The sequence below is a fragment of the Pteronotus mesoamericanus genome, unplaced genomic scaffold, assembly GCF_021234165.1.
Source record: "Pteronotus mesoamericanus isolate MK-2021 breed Mesoamerican mustached bat unplaced genomic scaffold, CSHL_Meso_final contig_20, whole genome shotgun sequence".
Classification (NCBI taxonomy): domain Eukaryota; kingdom Metazoa; phylum Chordata; class Mammalia; order Chiroptera; family Mormoopidae; genus Pteronotus; species Pteronotus mesoamericanus.
In genome coordinates this window covers 94,299,977-94,320,828 of record NW_026555085.1, presented here as the reverse complement: position 1 = coordinate 94,320,828, position 20,852 = coordinate 94,299,977, and the positions used below count along the sequence as shown (strand labels likewise).

The 20,852-nt window shown below is 45.9% G+C and overlaps 1 protein-coding gene and 1 pseudogene across 1 annotated transcript in view; both read right to left on the bottom strand.

The window, feature by feature from the left end:
• The window catches only part of PPP1R14C (protein phosphatase 1 regulatory inhibitor subunit 14C), a 67,804-nt gene extending 47,152 nt beyond the window's left edge, over positions 1-20,652 (bottom strand). The window contains exon 1 of the mRNA XM_054570109.1: positions 20,336-20,652. Coding sequence (XP_054426084.1) covers positions 20,336-20,650 — 315 coding nt within the window. The 5' untranslated portion in view covers positions 20,651-20,652. The remainder of the gene's footprint in view (positions 1-20,335) is intronic.
• Positions 6,817-7,328, bottom strand: LOC129067844 (ferritin light chain-like; annotated as a pseudogene).
• Positions 20,653-20,852: the final 200 nt, after the last annotated feature.

Here is a 20,852-nt window from a genome sequence, read left to right as displayed (position 1 = left end):
GTGGTCCAAATGGTTGAGGCTGGTGAGGTTTCACCCAATACAGAAAACATTCCATTGAGACAAACTAAAAAATAAAGCAAACAGAGCCTGCATTAAATAATAGGAAAGTCCTGTTGTGCACAGGAGTCAACTGCACAGACACCCTTTTCTGTTACCAGGCCCCTTCCTATCCCTGAGGCAGGGGCCAAGCTCTCCCAGAGCCCACACAGCGCTCTGAGCAGCCGGGCCTGGAGAGCACCAGAAACAGGCAACAGTGACAAGGAAGCTGGCAGAGGCAGCCCCAGCTGGAAATGCTGGGGGGCGGCCCCAGCTTGGGGTATCTACCCTCACTGTCACTCCTCTTCCACATCCCTGAGAAAGACAAGGAGCAGAGAGTCCCTTTGACATGAACAAGGGCCCTGCTGTACGGGGCAAGATGGCAGCCAGAAAAAGTCATCCATGACCAGATCCCCTGATAGGCCAGCTCCCTGATAGACAGGCGCCACGACCAACCGCAGCACTCAGCATGCAACCCACCTGCACCGCATCTGACAGGACACTAGCCCCTCCTGAGCATAACACCAACCTCTGGAAAATACATGTCTTTTTCCCTGACTGTGGTCTTTGAGCTGACACTAAGTTCTGAAAACAAGAAAAGCATTGAACTGCTCATTGCACTCACTAGATAAAATAATGTGCAAAAATAAAAATCTCCTTTCTTTTGCAGGGTTATGTTTTGAAATATTCTGATAACAACATAGAGGTTCTAATTCTTAGGCCTGTTGCCTGTTCCCCTAGACTGTCACATAAAAAAAAATTGTTAATAACTATACTTGAGGAACGAAGTTATATCAGAAGTAGAAGAAAATTCTAAAAATTACTCTCCTTGCGCTGCGTAACTTATAAAGAAAGAAACACAAATGTCCTAATATTAAAATAGAAACTAGGAAAAGAATCCATTATTTCAGAGTCATATTTTATGCCTGGCACATAGTAGGCCTACGTCAAGTACGTATGGGTCTGGATGGCTAAATAAGTGCACTGCTAATACTGGGGTATTCTGAAGGTGACTGGCCTTCCTTAGGCATTCAGCCAGCAGCCAAATACAAAACCGTATTTGGGCTTGTTGAAAAAATATAACCAGGCAAGTGAAGTCTTCTCTAGAATGAAATCTGAGTATCTTTACTTTGAGCCTGAGCCTAGGTATTTTAAGTACTCATGCCTAACGACAAGTTCAGACCAGTCCATCAGCTAGCTAATATTTACTCACCATTTATAGCAATGGGCCATTGTGCCAGGAAATGGAGATGGAGTATAGTGAGCAAAAACAGCAGGGCCCCACCCAACATTAGAACACATTCACCGGGAGCTATAATAGACCCACATATACAAGGTCCCCTGGTTTGTGACTGCAGTGCAGTGGGGAGGAATGATCTTTTCAATAAATGACACTGAGTCAACTGGATATCCTAGTGGGAAAATAAAGAATCTTGTTGCCTACATTATACCATACACAAAAATCCATTTTAGACAGATCGCAGATCTAAATATAAACGATAAAACAACGAAGCATCCAAAAGACAACAGAGGAGAACATCATGACCTTTGATCAGACAAAAATTTCTTAAACAGGATGCAAATTACACTAACTATAGAGAAACTAAACTGATAAACTGGACAAAATTCAGAACATCTGTTCATCAAAAAGCACTAAAGATTAAAAAAGTGAAAAAGTCAACTCACAAAGTAGGAGAAAATACTTACACGTTTCTGACAAGAGACTTATGTATGCATAAGAATTAGCACCCGGGATAGAAAAATCAGTAACAGACTGAAAGCTCTAAGAGGAGCTGGGGGAGCCAGGGACTGGCTGAAAGAAGGTGAAGGGACTAGTCAAAGAACATATATGAAGGATCCAAGGGCATGGGCAACCATGTGGGGTTGACTATGGGAGAGCAGGGGGGCAAAGGGGGAAAACTGGGACAACGGTAATAACATAAACAAAATATTAAAAATAAAAATAAAAATCAGTAAGAACAAGGCAGACAACTCCATCCAAAGGGTTCCCCACCGCCCCCCCTCCGCCACCAAATGGGAAAAGAGTTGAAGGGGCACATCACAGAGGGGACACACAGAAGGTCAATAAACATATAAAAAGGGGCTGGACTTCACTAGTCCTCCTAAATGCAAATTACAACCCCAATGTAATGCCACTGCATACCTAACAGATGGTCAAATGGAAAAAATAAAGTACAAAGTGTTGGTAAGGATGCAAAACTACTGGGCTCTCAGGACTGCAATGGGAATGCAGGTCAGTACAATTACTTAGGAAAATCGTCTGGGAATATCAAGGAAGGCTGAACACACCCTATAACTATGTGTGTAACCCAACAGAAATATAGACCCTTGTTCACCAAAAGACATGTGTAATAATGTTCACAGCAGCTCAATTCAGAGTGACCCCAAACTGGAAACCTCTCAAATGCCCATCAGAAGCAGAATGGATAAGAAATAAATACAGTGTGTTCACATGTGGAATACTCTATGGCTATTAAAATGAACACCCTCAATGGCATGCAATAATGTGGGTGTATCTCACACACTTAATGTTGAAGAAACAGACATAAAAATTCTAAAAAAAAAAAAAAAGAAAAGGCCACGTCTATCAGGTTACGAAGGAGAGGATGGGAGGCCAGGGATGGAAAGAGGGTGTCGCTGGGACTCCCGTGGTGCTGGCGACGTTCTGTTTCTTAATACAGGGTTGGCTCAAGTTGAGAAAATTCATCAACCTGTACGCTTAGGATTTATGCACTTTGTATGTTATACTACAAGGAAAAGGTGCATTTTTAAAAAAAGATTTTATTTATTTTTAGAGAGAGGGGAAGGAGGAGAGAGGGAGAGAAACATGGATGTGAGAGAAAACCATCAATCAGTCGCCTCTCACACGCCCCCAACCGGGGACCGAGCCCGCGATCCAGGCATGTGCCCTGAGCAGAACCAAACTTGCAACCTTTGAGTTTGTGGGACAATGCCCAACATACTGAGCCACATCAGTCAAAGAGAAAAAGGGGTTTTTTAAATGTTTTCATTCATGATCTCATCTCATATTTCTTTCTGTCCCTCATCCCTTGTCCAATTCCAGGTCTATTCTGCCTCTGGGTCTCAGCATTAACTGAGCCCCTGGCAGGAAAGTTTATCTTCCCACGCCTCTGAGCAGTGGGTATCACCTCTCACCCTTGAGGTCCTCAGAGAGGCCCTTCCTGGCCCCACCAACCTGGCCATTCATTCACTCCTGGTCTCCCATTAGCCTGTCTTATTTCTTTCAGGGTACTTCTCATGAGCTGAAACCATGACGATTTCCTTGTGTGTTGTTTTGGAGCACAAGGGCTTTGCCTCTGTGGCACTGTTCTAGCCCTAGGACCTAAATATGCCTCTGGCACAGTTACCCAACTGATCTGAAACTTAAATCCACACAAGAGCCTGCCAGAAAACCTTTATAGCAGGTATATTTATTTATACAATGGAATACTATTCAACTATAAAAAGAAATGAAATGCCAAGTCATGAAAAGACACAGATGAACCCTAAATGCACACTATTAAGTGAAACAAACCACTCTGAAAAGTCTATATTCTATACGGTCCCAATTATATGACATTTGAGAAAAGGTAAAACTATGGCAATGTATAGTAAACTATGGTAAAAAGATCAGTGATTGTCAAGGTCTCAGAGGGAGAAGTACAGGGGGTATTTTAGAGGATGAAACTACTCTACATGATAGTGTAAGAGTGGGTCCATGACACTATTCATTTGCCAAAACCCATAGTGCTTTATACCACAAAGAATAAATCTTATGTATGCAAATTTTTAAAGTGATTTAGGAGAGTAGGGGACCCCAGGATGGAATGCAAAATGTGACAAAACAATCCAAATCTATTACAAATGTAGGAAACAACCTCACTGAATGAGGTATGGGGAAAAGGCACTCACCTAAGTGACTGGAAATCAGAGGAGTCTAGGAGACCAAAGACAGAAAGAACTTCACATAAGCCCTGTATCTAGTTGGTAAAATCACCTCCCATGGGAGTCTGGGAGAAGAACTCTGATACTGCTCTCCACATGTACTCTACAACTGAGCAACGAAGCAAACAGACGGAGGGCGATGGGAACCACAGACTTCTCACTGTCGCAGTGAGAGCTTACAAATGTGCAAAGGGAGGAGGCTAGATGATCCAGGTGACAATGGATGAGAGCTGGAAACATCAGCTTGATCTCATGGTTAGCTTAATACAGATACTGGTGGTTACATATAGAAATCTTACAGGTATGCGTGTATACACAGGTTAGTATACATACACATATGTCCTTGCTCTGTCAGCTCGGAGACCCTGGAAACAATGACATCCCAGTAGCAACAAGCACACCTAGCATTCATGTCTTTGTTCCTAATACAATTCTCCAATAAAAAGAACCAGGGTTCCTTAGAGAAATGGCCAATTCTAAATGTGGAGCAAGAAATATACAAGAGGAACCTGGAACACCTTGAAGTGCCAGAAAGTATGAAAGTATTTTACACACACACACACACACGCGCGCACACACACACACACACACACACACAATGATGGGAGTATGTCAAACAGACAAAGGAGTTGACTGAAACAGCTCCCAGTGGCCAACACTGGAACGATTTGAGCAAAAAAATAAATAAATACAGAAGCATTGAATTATAACTTGAGCACCTAATAAATATCATGAGTCCATACTGATATAAATAAATCCTTGACTGAATACACAATGGGGGAGAAGGGACAAATCTCCCATGCAGAAGAATTCCATAGAAATTATATAGAAACATGAGGAGATGGGGCCTAACTCCCATTCCTTAGCTGTGGACGGCACATACGGATTTCCTACAAAGGAGACGGAATGGAAAGCAGAAAAGGGGGTAACTTTGTAGTGGAGAAGCCTGACAGACACTACCTCAGCCAGATGGTCAAGGTCAACATCAGCAGTGATAAATTCTGTTAATTGCAACAGCCCTTGACAGGATGTGAGGAGCATGGCCCTTTGCCTCTGTGGTCTTCCTTCCAAAGACCCACAACCCCAGTCTAATCATGAGAAAAACATCAGACAAATCCCATTTTAGAGACATTCTACAAAATACCTTAACTGCACTCCACACAAATATCAAAGTCATCAAAAACAAGGAAAGTCTGAGAAACATGACAACTAAACGTAATACAGGGTCCTGGATGGAATCCTGGAACAGAAAACGGACACCAGGTAAAAACTAAGGAATCTAAATAAAGAATGGATTTTACTGAATAATAACGTATCAGTAATGTCCCATTCATTGTAATGAAGGTACCGTACTAATTTAAGACGTTACTAATCAGTGAAAATTGTTGGGGAGTATATGGGAACAATCTTCAAAATTTTTCTGTAACTCTAACCATCTAAAAAAATATGTTCATTTAAATTTTTAAAAGTGGCCCTGGCACAAGGTGGGATGGAGGGACCGACAGATGGCTACTGGAAGGACAGATGGACAGCACCATGACTGAAGGGAGGCTGGACAGAGGTTGGGATGGCTGAGAGATGGGTCCCAGACACAGCGGCTCTGGAAAGCAGGACAGTCCAACACTCCAAGAGAATGAAGATGACCCCTGGGATGGGCGCCTGGGACTTCACAACGCAGAGCGCACGAGCCTCTCGGTGGACGAGGGAGACTGGCGATGCAGCAGTGGGCTCACAGGGGAGCAGAAGGGGACAAACTGAGGACAAAGAGGATAGACAAGCTCTCTGTCAAATCTGGCCAAAGAGAGGAAGAGAAAGGAAGAAGAGCATTGTGTGTGTGCGTACGCGCGCGCACGCGCGTGTTTGTGTGTGTGTGTGCGTGTGTGTGTGTTCTACTACTTTATTGAGGTGTACTTTACACATCATGAAATGCACAGATCTTAGGGTGCAGCTCGACGACTTGACGTGGAGGAAAGGCTGAGGGTGCAGAAGAGGAGAGCCCCTGAGCAGAGGCAGGGGCCGGGCTCCCAACAGAAGGCAAAGGGTGACGCCATCTTCCGTCTAGCTCACCTCAATCCTACGGACGGTGCCACCATCCTCACTGGAGGTGGTGTTCTAATCCAAAAAGATAAGGAGGACGCCCTAATTTCCAAAAGTGTTATCCATGCTCATTCCAAAAATGTAAAGAACCAAATAGGAACAAAATTGTTAGCTACCTTTTCCTTGTTTACAATTAAAAATTTTAAAGACCCTGGCTGCCTCAGAAAAGAAGAGAAGGCAAAGCATTCTCAAAGGTGCTCGGAACACTGTTGAGCCCTGTGACAGGGGCACTTGTGTCATTAAAGATCAGAGCCGCCCTTCTTTCTTTTATCCTCACCCAAGGACATTTTTTGTTGCTTTTTTTTTAAGAGGGAGAGAGAGAAACACTGATTGGTCGACTTCCTACGTGCCCCAGGTGGGGATCAAAACTACCACCTAGGTAGGTGCCCTGACAGGGAATCGAACCAAGAACCCTTTGGTTGTAAGATGATGCTCCAATCAACTGAGCCACACCAGCCGGGGCAGGGGAGCTCTTCTTACTGGCAACAACAGAGGGGCAAACCCACACCCACCTCTTTTTAAAAGTAACTTTAGATTATTTTCTCTCCCCCCACCCCCGCCCCAAAACTTTATTGTTTCCACTTGGTCCCCTGCATGGGAGATGGTTCCAGGTGGTTAAAAGGGTGTCTAGTGGTTTCAGGGAGAGGCTCAGGCAAAAGCCAGATACCACGCAAGTGTAGAGGGGCCCCTTAAGGGCCTCTGGGCTCCAAAGACGTCCTAGTCATGCTTGAGGGTGAGCCTTTCAAAGAGATACTTGCCCAGCCCAGCCTGGGGGCCGGCCAGTCTGGTAGCCACCCAGCTTCTTGATGTGTTTCACTTCCTCACCCAGGAAGTGGTTCTCTGAGAAGTCACAGAGCTGAGGGTCTATGCGGGCAGAACCCAGGGCCTACAGCTCCAGAGGACCCAGGTCAGGTTCTTCTCCAGGTTCAAGGGGCTTCCATGGCATCCTGAGTTTCATCCCACTCATCTCGGGAAGGCTTTGCCATGTCCTGGAGGAGAATGTGGCCACCGCACTGGTTTGGCAGCTTTAAGAGAAGCTCAGAGCCCTCACACTTCTCCTCGGCCAACTCTCAGAAAAAGTGGCCCATGCCCTGCAGGGCCACATGGTCACAGTCGAAACAGAAGCCCAGAGAGAGGCAGGTGTAGGAGGCCCCCAGAGGCAGGCTGGCCAGGCAGCTGGCAGCAGCCTCTACCTCGGTGGAATAATTCTGGCGAATTGGGGAGCTCATGGTTGTTCAGCAGTGAAGAATTAAGGTTAAAAAAAAATGGTGCTGGCCGGTCTCAGAGGCTGAGAATGGCGGAGGTGGTTTCAGAGGTGGTGACTAGAAAAGAGGTTGGCAGGTAGTTGGAAAGGGGGGAAGGGTGTCCCTCGTCTGTTCTGTCCACACCCCGTCGGAACAAGAGACAGATCCCAGGACCACAGAGGGTATAGTCTGTTATTCCTTCTCTTACAAAGGGAATACGTGGTCATCGCACAAAACACAAATAAAAGGCTCCCGTAATGACACAAATATTAATATTTATTATGTATCTTTGCAGTCTTTTTTAGATAGTTCAAAAAGGCATCTTACAGAAAAGATTGTTACATATTATCACTTAACTCAAATGTCATAATTCTATTGAATTAAAAAAGTAATTCTCTTAAATCAACCCAAGATTTTTTGTTCCCGGATACTGACTAGATAATTTTATATTCACAAAACCTAATATGTGACCAAAATTTTCAATCAAGTCCTAAACCCCCCCCAAAAAATCAAATTAACAAACTACAAAAGCCTCTGCTTTCTTTTTGGCCAAAGAATGTACCTTTAATTTGTATGAACATATTAATAAGGCAGAATTAATTGTGGCAAAAAGATCACAGATGTTGCTAATGGTGCTTTCATAAATATCTTGGGCTCTTCTTGGGATGACTATTAATGATTCTTAACATTATTAATGCTCAAAACATCCCCAAAAGAGATGTATCATTTCAAAAGGAAATTAAAGGCAGCAGAGGATGATTCATAACCACTCTGTAAATGAAGGTAGTCAGGAGGGCCTGCCTCAGTCTCCTGGGGTAGACCCAGCCCACACCTGCCCCAGGATAAGGGAGGGGCTGTAGTGTACTGTGAGTCACTGACCCGGGACGTAAGGACCCGTAGAAAGAACCCCTCATCCTAACCAATAGGGATCGCTGAAATGGGACAAACTATTTCCTACAACCAGTAATAAGCCATACCTAGGAACTTCCCAGTTTATTTTGATGTCATCAAGTGAGGTCAAAAGGGAGAAATGGAGGAGCCTGGGTTTCCTAGGAGGAAAGTAGGTCACCCACACTGCCTGCTCAAAGCCTTGTACCCAACGAGGTGGGTGGGTTGCGCTCCTACTATTCACAATGTCTGGCTGAAGAACGTGAATTTCACTTTACTCAGTGTCTTACATGGGCTCTGTATCTCATCCTTTGTCCTCCTTCCACTGTTTTAAATTGCTTTATGTGAGGCATTTTACAGAAAGGGTCAATGATCAATAAATGAGTTCCTTATTTTCTCCAACTTCTTTGGAGTAATAAGTCGACTCAAGCTTGAGTTCTCTACTTATTAAACACAGCCCACTGCCCACCTAAGAAGTTTAACATGGGAATATCCCAGAGGTTTGAGGCAGCTGGCAGCTAAATGCTTTTAGAGTCTCGGGCTAGTTCAGGTGGTAGTCTTGGACTAGTTCAGGTGTTTACCTAGATATGCAAATGTTTTCGTTATTGAAACATTCACCCACAAAAACTGCTCTGGCATGAGATTACTAAATCCTGAACCATTTGGGGTTTGATGAAGAAAAGGAATATTGTAGCTGTACAAAAGAAAGTTGTCTAGCAGAGACAATACATGTTATTTTTTTAGTTGTGGTATTTGTAAGGTGTTTTCATTACGGCAAGCATAATCATGTTTTAGCACCAAATCCATGACTCACTTTCTTGGGACTTGTCAGAGAGCTTCCATACCCCAGGACAAACAGGAAAAAAACCAGGTGACTAATAAAATTATTATGTAGAATATTAGTTCACAAGAACTAAGCAGTAAAGCCATTTTGGCCAATCTGAAAACTTAACACCTTACCAAGTTGGCTTGAAACACATTTGATTTAATTCATACGAGCAAGAATGAATGAAGCAGCTAGGTCAGCAGCACTACTGACAACTAAAATATAAGAACAAAGATATTGAGAGATGACTGACCACAGTGCTCAGAAAAAACACAGCCTTTTACAAACTCAGAACAAGTGGCTGAGGGGTTTTCCCATTTTGTTTAGAAGAAGCATTATTTCTTTGCTTCTATCAGGCCAAAGGTAATAAATAGCTGGTACTTTCAAACATGTCGGGTGAAATGTCCAGTCTGCATCCTCTGGCTTATTTAAAGTGAGTTTCTAACCTTTAACCCCAACATTCCAGCTACGCGGATAGAAGGACAGCCTACGGTCTTAATGCTAAGCGCTCGTCAAACCCAGCAATCAATGACGTAAGTGACATGCTCACGGGGACATATACCTGAGAACTAGTGGGTCTGAATTTTTCTAAAGAAATAGCTGAATCCTGTAAATGGCTTCTCTCAGAAATAAAGGGATGCTGTAAATTTTTAAAGATGAAGCATATGTGAAAATGCATCAAATAAATTAAGCAGAAAAGCCTCGACTGGTGCATAGGCCAAGCATACTAGAATTCACGGCAACAATCAGGCAGTGAAGGTGAAACTGAGGGTCGCTCCTTCCCACCCTGAATCTGCCTCCTCTCCTTCCTGGCAATTTAAACGTGGGCATGGGACTAAGTCCCTCCGAGCCTCGGGGTTCTCAGTTTAAGAATGGGATAACTACTTACATCAAAGAGCTTGTGTGTGGATTGAATGGGATTATCTGATGATGCTTTATGAATTCTATCATTGCACAAAATAAACAAACATTATAAAAAGGAGTAAATTCTGCTTTTCACTCCCTACCACAAGTGACCATGAGAAATCTTCATTTCTTTTTTCTCTTCCATCATGTTAGTTCTATAATTATAAAGGTATGTTCCAGGAATAAATTCCCCAGTAGAAATTAATTTGTTTAGGCAGATTTATTCAGCCTCTTACTTAGGCTAATTTGTACCCTTCACGGGTTTTTTTTTAAATCTTATTTCCTAAAGCTACTGAGATTTTACTTCTCAGATGCTCATTTTATATCTCAACACAAATGTTCTTCAAGTTAAAATAAATATCACCATTAGTTAATTACGAGCTGTCAAGCTTAAGGACAAATAATAAGAATGGAAAAGGCCCCCGACAGCCAATATTATAAATTATATGCTGAAAGTGTTTAAGTCAAATATGCCAGCTCTTCTTAAAGGTTAACCCAATTAGAAAGAAAAAAAAAAAGCAGCATATAGAGTAGCTATGAGTATCTGTACTTGTCAGATTTCAAATTTAAGTTGGAAGTCAAGAATAGGGAAGAAGTGTCGGGGAGTTAGGAGGATTTTTTTTAAAAGGCTTCTCTGATATTTCCTAAGTCTCATCACACCAGAAATCATGCCAAGAAAAGGATGTGTAGATATACACGCTCACTTTAGCTGCTTAAATTAACTATGTAGATTAGATGATCCTTTGGTGAACTAGCCCAGCCTTGTCTCAGGTTTGCCTAGAGAGGAAAAGACCTTTCTATTGCTGCTTCAAATATCACCCTCTCTTTAACAAATCCCACTCTTTCCAGGGCAGGGCCAGCTTTGTTATAGAGTGTCTAAAGCCTAGAGTTTGAAAGCCCTAAACCACCCTCATTGTTTTCAGCTGAGGAAAGAAAATCTAGAAACAAGAGTCTACCGGGAACATTACATGCTAAGGTCATTGGGCTAGAAGAGAGGTCCGCAGACCAGGGCCCTCCCTGCAACATCTAATGGGGATCAGAAGGCATGTTCTGATTTCATAGATTCCAACAAGGTCCCACCACCCACAAATAATAAGTTGGTTATTTATAAACCTGCCCAGACTTACTAATTCCCGAAGTTTAGCTGTTAAGAGATTACTTTCTCTTACTGAGTCCTCACTTTCCATTAAAATGAAACATACCGTGTTTTCAGTTGTTGATGTTATAATGTCAATGAATTTATAACGCTCCTTCGTGAAACAGCCTTTGGGTAAAGGAAGTGCACCTCCTCTATGCAGTGAATAATTGGCTGGATACACTGTGAGCAGGAGGTAGTCTCTGTCCTCAAAGGACTGGCACTCAAATGGAGGCCTACCTTCCTCTCCATCCACAGAAAGAGTTCCTTTACTTCCTCTACTTCTTCTTCTACACAGTTTTTGAGAACGAAGTCTTCTTGTTCCCCTTTCCTCATCTATGTAAATATCAGCTGAATGAATGAATGACTATCCCTGCCCTCCATAGCTGCTTCCACAGCTTGCCCTAAGAATTCTTTCCAAAGACAAAGCCCTTCTTTGATCATTTTTCCTCAACCATAAAATGGTTCTTTACAGCCTAAGTCCACATGCTGGTTTGCTCTTTTTCCTAAGCTTTTCACACAGTGGAACGGATATCCCAACTGCCAGTGCTGACTAAGACCTGGTGAGAATGGACTGGCCTGAGCTTTGGAGCAGAAGCAGAAATCCCGGCTTCTGTTCCCGTGCCAGCCAGCCTTGTGTGGGCCTGCCGCTGGGTGTCTCCTCTGCTGACAGAGAATGCTCACCACTTCGTAGCACCACGAGCATTTCCACTCCTGAGCCAGTGAGTGATTACTGTGCAAATAAAACAGGATTTGTGTACATCTGGGAAAGCTAAAATTGCAGAAAAGAATGGGGGCAACCTGTGATTGCTTCCTTAGTAGACTTTTATCACCCGTGCACCTGTGCTTTATTCCACAATAACTTCCTTTTCATTCACAGCTTTGAAGGACTGCTGAGACATAATTCATAACCATGAAGAAGAACCGAAACTTCCAGTTAATGGTAAAAGAGTAGATTTTTAATACAGCCAGAGTCAAATCACAGGAAGGTAGTTGATTTATGGCATGTCTTTCTAAAAAGTACAGCACGAGAAAATGTGCCACCTGCCTTTGAGGGCCAGTCTGTCTTACTCAACAGCCAGGTCCAGGGCAGCTGAGTGCAGCCAGGTGTGCAAAGACACAGGGCTGTGAGGACCACAAGGTTCTGCCCTCTGGGGGCTGCACTGGAGGGACTGGGGCGGGGAGCAGGATTACAGGGCGGGTGCCAACAAAGGCCTGTAAGCCTGCAAGTGAGGAGACATATCAGAGAGGCTTCCTGGAGGAGGCAGAACAAGGGCGAGCCAGAAGCACAGGCCACAAGAAGATAGGGAAGGTGGGGAGGGAGGGAGGGATGTCTCTGGCTGAGGGAGAAGCAGATGTGAAGGGGTTCCTGCCTGTCCTGTGTTAGGATCTCAGTTCGTCCCTGAAGAAGCTGGGTGGAGACAGTGGTCAGAGATGAGGTTAGAGAGGCAGGCGGGTCAATCCCCTGAGCCCCCGTCACAGGCTAGGGTTCTCTCGCTTCATCCCGAAGGCTATGGGGAGTAAATGAGCCCCAGTCTGGGCTTTAAGCACACTCCAGCAGCGTGGGTGGGGGGGGCTCTGAAGACAAGGGCTCAGGGGAAGAGGCTCCAGCCCAGGAATCAGAGGAAGGACAGGGGTCCATCCTGACTCCGCCATATCAGAGGGATGTGGCCTCCTCACCAGGGACTGACTGACTGTGGCTCAAGCCCTCCACACCTCAGGCTCTGTGCCTACCCCGAGGAGTTAATTAACCCTTGCAAGCGTTCAATGAGAACTCATCAAGGATGGGGCATGCAGTAGGAGCTTAATAAATGTAGCCACAGAGAGCGATGAGCGCATCACGGCTATGCGACTTTGGAATCAGCATGATCTTGCACAAGGACGAGTAACGTCTTTTCTGATTTCAGTTTCTTCCTCCATAACGTGAAGAAGTAAAGGTGATACCAGCCACGTTATAGGGATACTGTGAGATTTGACTGTAGGAGATAAGAAGTATGAATCACCTGGCCTTCCCAGGGAGCTGTGTTAGTGGCTGAAATAGCAGCAATAGCAGCAAGAGCCATGGACCGCTAATAGGAGCAGTGTTGTAGGACTAGCGCTGATCCAAGGGACCCATGAGACTCCATGAGACTGAAGTGTCTTTTGCTGTAACATGGGGCAGAAATCCTAAAGTTCTGGACTAAAGCAGTGGTTATGGGACGTCGAGGAATCAGATTCCAGGACCAAACAGAGCCAGGCCGAACAAGACTTCATGACTACTGGGAGTGGCAGACCAAGGAGAGGAGAGACGGGGGCAGAGCAGTGTTCGGCTGGGACGACTGGGGGCAGCAGCAACACCTGTCATTCACTGAGAGACCTGAGGGAAAGCAGGAGGTTTGCAGAGGAAGATAATAAACTCATTTTCAGACAAGCTGAATATGAGGTTCCTGTGGGGCATCTAAGTGGAGGTGTCCGTGTCAAAACTCTCTGAATATGTCCGGGACTCGGAAAACAGACGTGGGCTAAAAATGTGCAGTGAAGGGTTGTTGGCACATGGACAGCAACTGCCGTCACAAGAGTATTTGTAACACCCAGAAAGAGCATGCAGGGGTGGAGGGAAACACACACACACACACACACACACACACACAAAGTAGAGCTGAGGCCCAAAGGCAGACCCCACCTGACATCAGCACCAGAGAAGCAGGCAGAGAAAGAAAATCAGGAAGGAGGCTGGAAGGGGAGCTGGGGGGTCAGGATGAGAACCAGGAGGGGGCGGCGTCAGAATCCAAAGGCCCCGTGAAATAAAGGCCCAGACAAAACCACTGGATTGAGGAGCCACAAGGTCCCCCACAAAGCCAAGGGGGCAGCCAACATCAGATTGTGCTGCATCATGGAGGAGAAAGATCTAGAAAGACATACGGTAAGGGAAGAAGAAAGACAGGTTGGCAACCAGAGGGTACACAGGATAAAGGGAAGTGTATTTGTTGCAGGATGTTAGTCATTAACAGAAGTGAAAGCCTTCAACTCCTGTGTGTGCCAGAGTACAACGGAGAAGTTGAAAAGGCAGCCAGAAAAGGAAGGGAAGGGTGTGCAGCAAGCGTGGCTGGACCGGCTTGTACAGGACGAAGCTGCCAGGCTACCTCTGAACGGAAAGAGAGGTAAGAGCCAAGGTGCCTTGAAAAGACAGGGCAAGTGCAAGGAAATGAGACACAAAAGAGGAAACTGCAAAATGACATCGTGCACACACCACAGAGAGAACAGAACAAGTCAGACTTTGTCCTTCCCTCCATCTAGAAAGAGGTGGCTTCTTTGAGGAGACCTATGAGCTAGGCCAGGTGTGCCACTGGCAGCCAGGTGGTTTCAAAGGCAGGAGAAAAACAGAGGACACCGGAGGCAAGTACAGGTCAGAGATGAGAACAGCAGGCAGAGCCGGTGAGTGTGGGAAGGGACCCCGCAGAAGTGAAGAAAAAGGGAGTGGACAGGAGACTCAGGGAAAATGGAATTTTCAAAAGAATGCTCTTAAACTAAGCTTAAAATCAATTAGCTGCCACAGGTATCTTTAAATTCCTTTTGGGAGCAAGTAAGTCAAGGAAGGAAGGTGTATTTTTCGACAAGGCTGACATAAAATAGTAAAGTTGCAAGAGTATGATATGGATTATTGTAACAATATCAGGGATCAATTCTGTTTCTATGACAAAGAAACACCACCACCTAATTCAATATTAAAACACTGGTGGCTTCTCCAAGATTTTCTGGAGACTGACCCTTTTTCATTCATTCAAACAAATGCTTCATGGTCAAAGACCTGTGTTCTACCAGAGTCATAGACAAAGAAAATTAAGACAGATCCTGCCTTCCAGTTGAGGAAGTCTAATTTCTCCACACTTATGCAGCAATCCACAGGAACTTCCAGAATGAGGAAGGCCCTTAGGAAAAAGGGAAACAATATAGAGAATATTTGCCCACGTTCAAGTTCGTATACACACCAGCTCTGACCCACACGTCCTTCTCCAAATTCTATCACCATGTGGATGTGAATACCTGTTTTCTTCCCCCTCCTGCCTTCTCTTCACATCACAGAGAATAGTGGCTGGTTTAGTGCTGGTCATAGTTCAAATTACAACACTGACCGCACACCTACTAAGTTCCAGCTGCCAGGTTCTGTGTTTTACCCATTTGGTCCTCACAACAACCCTGCAAAGTAGCCAGGATGATCCCCTTAAACAGAGGGAGAAAGTGAGGTTAACCTAATTGCCTAATCTCTAACTCCCACTAAAGCCTGGGGCCATGCTGAAACTTCAGGTTCATCTAGCTCCAAAGCATTTAATCTTGTAATTAATCACTGCCTCCACACCCAATTTCCCTGACCATTGTTCTGAAGGGGAATGTGCATGGTACAGTTTTCTTCCTCTGGCAATTTAGAATTCTTTTATTCATAGACTTTAACATGTTTAATTTAGACTTTAATATTTTACAGATTGACTTTATGGAGGTTTTTTTAAAGCAGCTTTGTTTAAAACGCTATTCATTCTCAAATACCTAAATAAATGGTGGTTCACCAAATAAGCCACAAGCCAGATTGTAAGCAGGAGTTTCTCCCGCTGGCCGAGGGACTCACAGAGCAGCATGGCAGGCTAATTGGATGTAGATTCAAACCAAGGACCTGAATTCAAAACAAGAGGCCTGATCCAGGTACATGAACAAATCCGCTGGCAAGATCTGTCCCCATACAAGCAGTACCAGTCAACGCAGAAGTTACAACAAGCACACCTGGAGAAGAGGCAAAGGCAGGGTTCCCAGGAAGCACTAGGCCTGCCCTACCTCTGGAAGCAGTCAGGTGCAGTGCTTAAGGTGACATTTGACTTCCTAAATACATCCCTGCTTGGCTACGTCCCAGCTGAGAACCCTAGAGCAACTTCTAGACTTCCCTGTGCCTCGGTTTCCACATCCATAAAATGGGAATGTCAGGGGTTGGTACTAGGATTACATGAATCATACCAGACACATAAAAAGCACTCAGTAAATGCCAGCCGATTTTATTACATGCGTTTAGATGTTTCCCTTTCTGGAGCAGTATTTTTAAAACTGCAGGCCACAGTCCAAAAATGTGTTATGAAATCAATCTAGAAGGTCACAACCAGCATCTGGGAAAGGAAATAGAACGATACCGGACGTAAACATTAGGAAAGTCTCATTTTATGTTCCTTTTGTAATTTTTTTTTTCCTTCGGCACACGTCGTGACATTAGCTGGCGCTTTGTGGATCTGCTCTCACACGCCCACGTGTCTGTGTGTGTATCAGGCAGCAGGCGAAAGAAAGGTTGTTGCTTCTATGAGTCACCATCAAAAAAACTGCAAAATACCGATTACCAGCGTGAGGATGGTAGGCAGCCAGGGAAGATGAAAAGGTGTAACGAGGCCAGGAACCACTTTTTAAAATGTAGACAGCAAAGGGAAATCCCTTCTAAGTGTGCAGTCAGGGCAGCGACCCAGCAAACACCCTCGGTGCACAGATCTGTGCGTGGGGAGTCTGCCCGCACGCAGCATTTCGCTATTCTGAGGTTATACACAGCCCTTTCCCCACCACCCCCCGCAAGGCAAATGGAATTGCATAACCGGAAGTACAGATGTCATCTTGACCCTGGGCAAGATGGGGATCAAAACTGATACGACTTATCCAGGAAGTCATCTTGCAATGCTTGTCCACAACACAGGCACTATCAGATTTCAAACGCTCCTGAAAGCCCACCAGGGTTTGGAAGAGATAGGAGAATGTCTTAAAACAGAAAGTCTTAAATGTGGATATAGATTTAAACTAACAGTGCCATTACAACCAAATTCCTAGGTGAAAATTGAACTACCTGTACAAGAAGATGAAATGGAAAATAACTATAAACACATAGCAAAGTGTTTTAGAAGCTATAAAAGCATTTCGGAAGCTATAAAAAGCTGTGAGATAAGGGTGAAACCATACGCCTTTGGCTGGGTAATGGGGGCCAGAGTCTGGGCCACACCCATTTTCCTGAAGAGTTCCTGGAACCAAATGGGCCTCCCTAGCCAAGACGGGTGTTCTTCCATCTTGCTTTAGGCTATATTCCAGGTCCTCAGATGCCCAGATCAAATACCCAGCCACTTCCAGGGTATGAACTGGCTACTCCTAGATTTCCCAGTGCAGGACTTGGCCACTAGTCTGAGCCAAAGGCATGGTTAAGGGATGGCTGAGGGTGTGGACAACAATTGGACGTGCACATGGACACTATACCCCTTACCAGGTGGGACTGCACCAGGCGTGGGAAGCAGACCCCAGACCCAGGGCATATTCTCCCAACCACAATATAGCTCTGAGCTCTGGGAAGCCTGAGAATTCTAAATCCAAACCCAATCTTCCAAGCCATTCTGAAGATATTGTTGTCAAGGTAGGAAGATAAATGCGGGTTTGTTAGCTTAATTTGTAACTTCTGAAGATTTAGACATGTGCTACAAGGGCCTCCATCTGTTCTCTTGCATGGAGCCCTGCTGTGTTACAGGCAGGCCTGGGTTCAAACCCCCACCCCACTCCCTGTCGCCTCCCCCCCGCCGCCCCCTGGCTATGTGAGCTGGGAAAGCCTCAGAATCTCTCTGGGTCTCAGTTTCCTCATCTGTAAACAGAGATTCTAACAGCATACTTTTCACAGGGTTGTTGCAAAGACTGAATGAATGAGTGCATACAAAGTGCCTAGAACAGCACCTGGTATCTAATAAACTCACCTCAAATGCTGTCTTTATATTATTCTCCAAACAAAACTGATTGCCAAGTGCAAACTTCTAGATAAGACCACAGCCAGGAAGTTATTCTAGATAAGGCCAGAGCCAGAGAGTGTATTTCCTCTTTCCTACTCTTTTCTAATTTAAAATATCATGCTTTGGGCCACTCCAAAAGATCGTTATTTTCTACTCTCTAAAGGACAAGTCCTCTAACTGCTGAAATGCCTGATAAAAGTTCTTCTGAGATTAAATACGTGCCCATACGCCCCATCCCCCCGGCTTGGCCGTTAGCCCAGGCCTCTGACCAATCTGAAGGCTGGCAATTCGGCTGTCTGTGTCAATTTCATGTGGTTAAATATTTGAAAAAACTACCAACTTGAAGTGTTAAAAAAGGGGAGGGCCTATTTTAATCTTCATATTCCTGAGATTTAGAGCGGCAAGCCAGGGCAGGCCCTTCTCGAGTCACACGTGACAGGCTGAAGTACCTGACGCTATCAGCAAGCAGCGCCTACCAGACCAGAGACCCTAATCCAAAAGGAGAGCCCGACAGTGGGCACCGCGACGGAGGAAGACAGTCCTTTATAAGGCGCCGGATGAGTCCACACGCTTTCGATGATTAAAACGGTGTGCCGTCAGCATTGCAGGAATTCCAAATCGGCAACAACCTTTTCACGGATTTACGTTCCTCTGGTCTAACATGACAGAACAAACAACTAGAAAAGAAATCCTTGCCCCATTTTAATGACGGGCGGGCATATGGGGTGGCACCTTCAACCATTTCACCACGAAACCTATCTTTCAAATCAAAGCTGCTTGCTATCCATTGTTGGTCTAAAATGGGAGAAGAGTGCAAAGAAAACATTCAAGGTCATATTCGCCCTTTTAGAAATATACCTACATGCTCGGTACAGTAAACAATCAAGTGACCATTTTTTTCCCCAATTATTCTGAAGAATTTTTTGAATACATGAATTGCCAACCTACTGAGAGGCTGGAACTCTTTCTGGTTTCCCAAGCTCCTTCTAATTAGTCTCTCAGAGCAGAAACACTGCTAAAGCATTGTTAATTTCAACAACAGTGTTTCTGTTACCTCCAGCCTTCTCCAAATTCAAAATGGAGTATAAAGGCCAGTGTGAAATGAGAATTAATTGGGTTCTACAGAGGCAAGACAGAGCGCACCCACCCATCCAACAGTCCTCCCAACTAAATCGCATAGATTGTTTCTTTGGAGAGCTCTGCCAACTTCCTATTTTTAAAAAAGCCATAAACCCTTCGGATGTGGGCCAATTTTTATTTATACAATTAAAGTGGCTTTTTATAAGAGCTGGGCCGGAGAAACAATATATTTTTACAAGCCGATTAGTCATATAGTCAGGCTTCATTATATCATAACCATTCATCAGGAGCTCATAATGAGAATCTTGTTTCCTCGTGTGATGAGAATGTTAAGGAAGATAGGTACTTATGATAGGCCATAAAATGTGTGAGAAACAGAATACCCCAACCCAGTGGAAACACCAGGGAGTTCATCTGGCCTTCATTCGTGCTGAAAGCGTGCACAGCTTCGGACACAAGCCTCGCTTTAACTTAGAAGACTCTCCTAAATTATTAGTCCTCTCCATTCCTCCACCCTCTCCAAACTCCACTCCCTTAAGAGAAGTGGAATGTTTCATTTAAAATTACTGTTATTAAAGACTTGAATGGGAGCTCATGTTGGCTTTGGCCATTTCTCTAGCCTACCTTTGTTACAATTTATTCTAAATATTCCTCCTGTCAGTCAGAGGGGTGTATATAACCTGAGCCCCTGAACCGCAGGCGGTCACAGTGTCCTGACCATCCGCTGAGCTACCTTCCTTCCACCCAGGCACCCTTCAAGGCTGCCCACGGCTTTCATTCCGCACCTATCAACAGGAGTAACCAATGTGTGCAGCTTTGGTAAACGAGAGGACGAATTACGGGGACACGCTTTGGGGCTGGCTGGAAAAGGGAAAGCGTTAGTCTGGTGACTTTGATGTAGAATGTCGGGAACAGAGGGGGCCTCTGAGATCCCCAGAGCCTCTCCTTTCTGTTCAGCAGCATTCAGGTCCCTTCGCTGTTCCCTCTCCCCCCAAATCGCGGCCACCAGGATCCCAGGAGCAAGTACTGGTATTGCGTTCCCCGCGTGGCCGTGGGGTTAGGCGCAGCTGGGGTAAGCCCCTCTTCTTTTAGCAAGCAGCTGGAGCCTAGAAGCCCCCGGGGGCTCGAGAAATGCCATGCGCTTAGCAAGACCTAACCCCACACCGTCACCCACAGCCATCAAGGGAGCCTACAGCTCTTCGGGCACCCGGCAGCTGAACCCAGACAGGGGAGTCCCAATCGCTGCGCCCCGGGGCCAGCGGGCACCTTGGAACGAGGACGCGCCGCGCCTGGCTCCCAAGCTGGTGCCCACCGGGAGCTGGAGCCCTGGAGAATTCCTGTGTGGGCACATCGGCTGGGGGAGGCCCCCGACCCTCCAGGCCCCGCGTGCAGGTACCTCGCAGCCGTACAGCTGTCCCAGCTGCTCCACGATCCACTCCTCCAGCACAAGCCGCTTCCGAAGCTCCTTGCGATCGTATTTCACTGTCACTTTTCCTTGCTGGTGGCGACGCTGCTGCTGCTGAACCTGCCCGGCAGCGGCCGCGGTGGCCACGGGCGCCGAGTCCTCCCGAGAGGAGCCCGAGCCGCTGTTCGCGCCGGGGCTGCCACCGGCGCCGCCCCGGGGGCTCTGGAAGAAAACCCGCGCGCCCCCGCCGCCGCCGCCGCCGCCAGCCCCGCCGGCCGCCTCGCTGCTGCCCGTCGCCACCGACATGTCCCCGCCGCCGGAGCCCGAGTGCGGCCGGGAGGAGGGGCAGGCGAAGCGCGCCCGGCGCCGCTACCACCTCCGGCCGGGCAACGGCATGCGAGGGGCTCGCCGCACCTGCTCCGCGCGCCGCGCACGCCCGGCCGCCCGGCTCTCGAGAGGTCGAAGGAGCCGCGGCGACACGAGGAGGGCGGGGAGGAGTGAGAGGCGG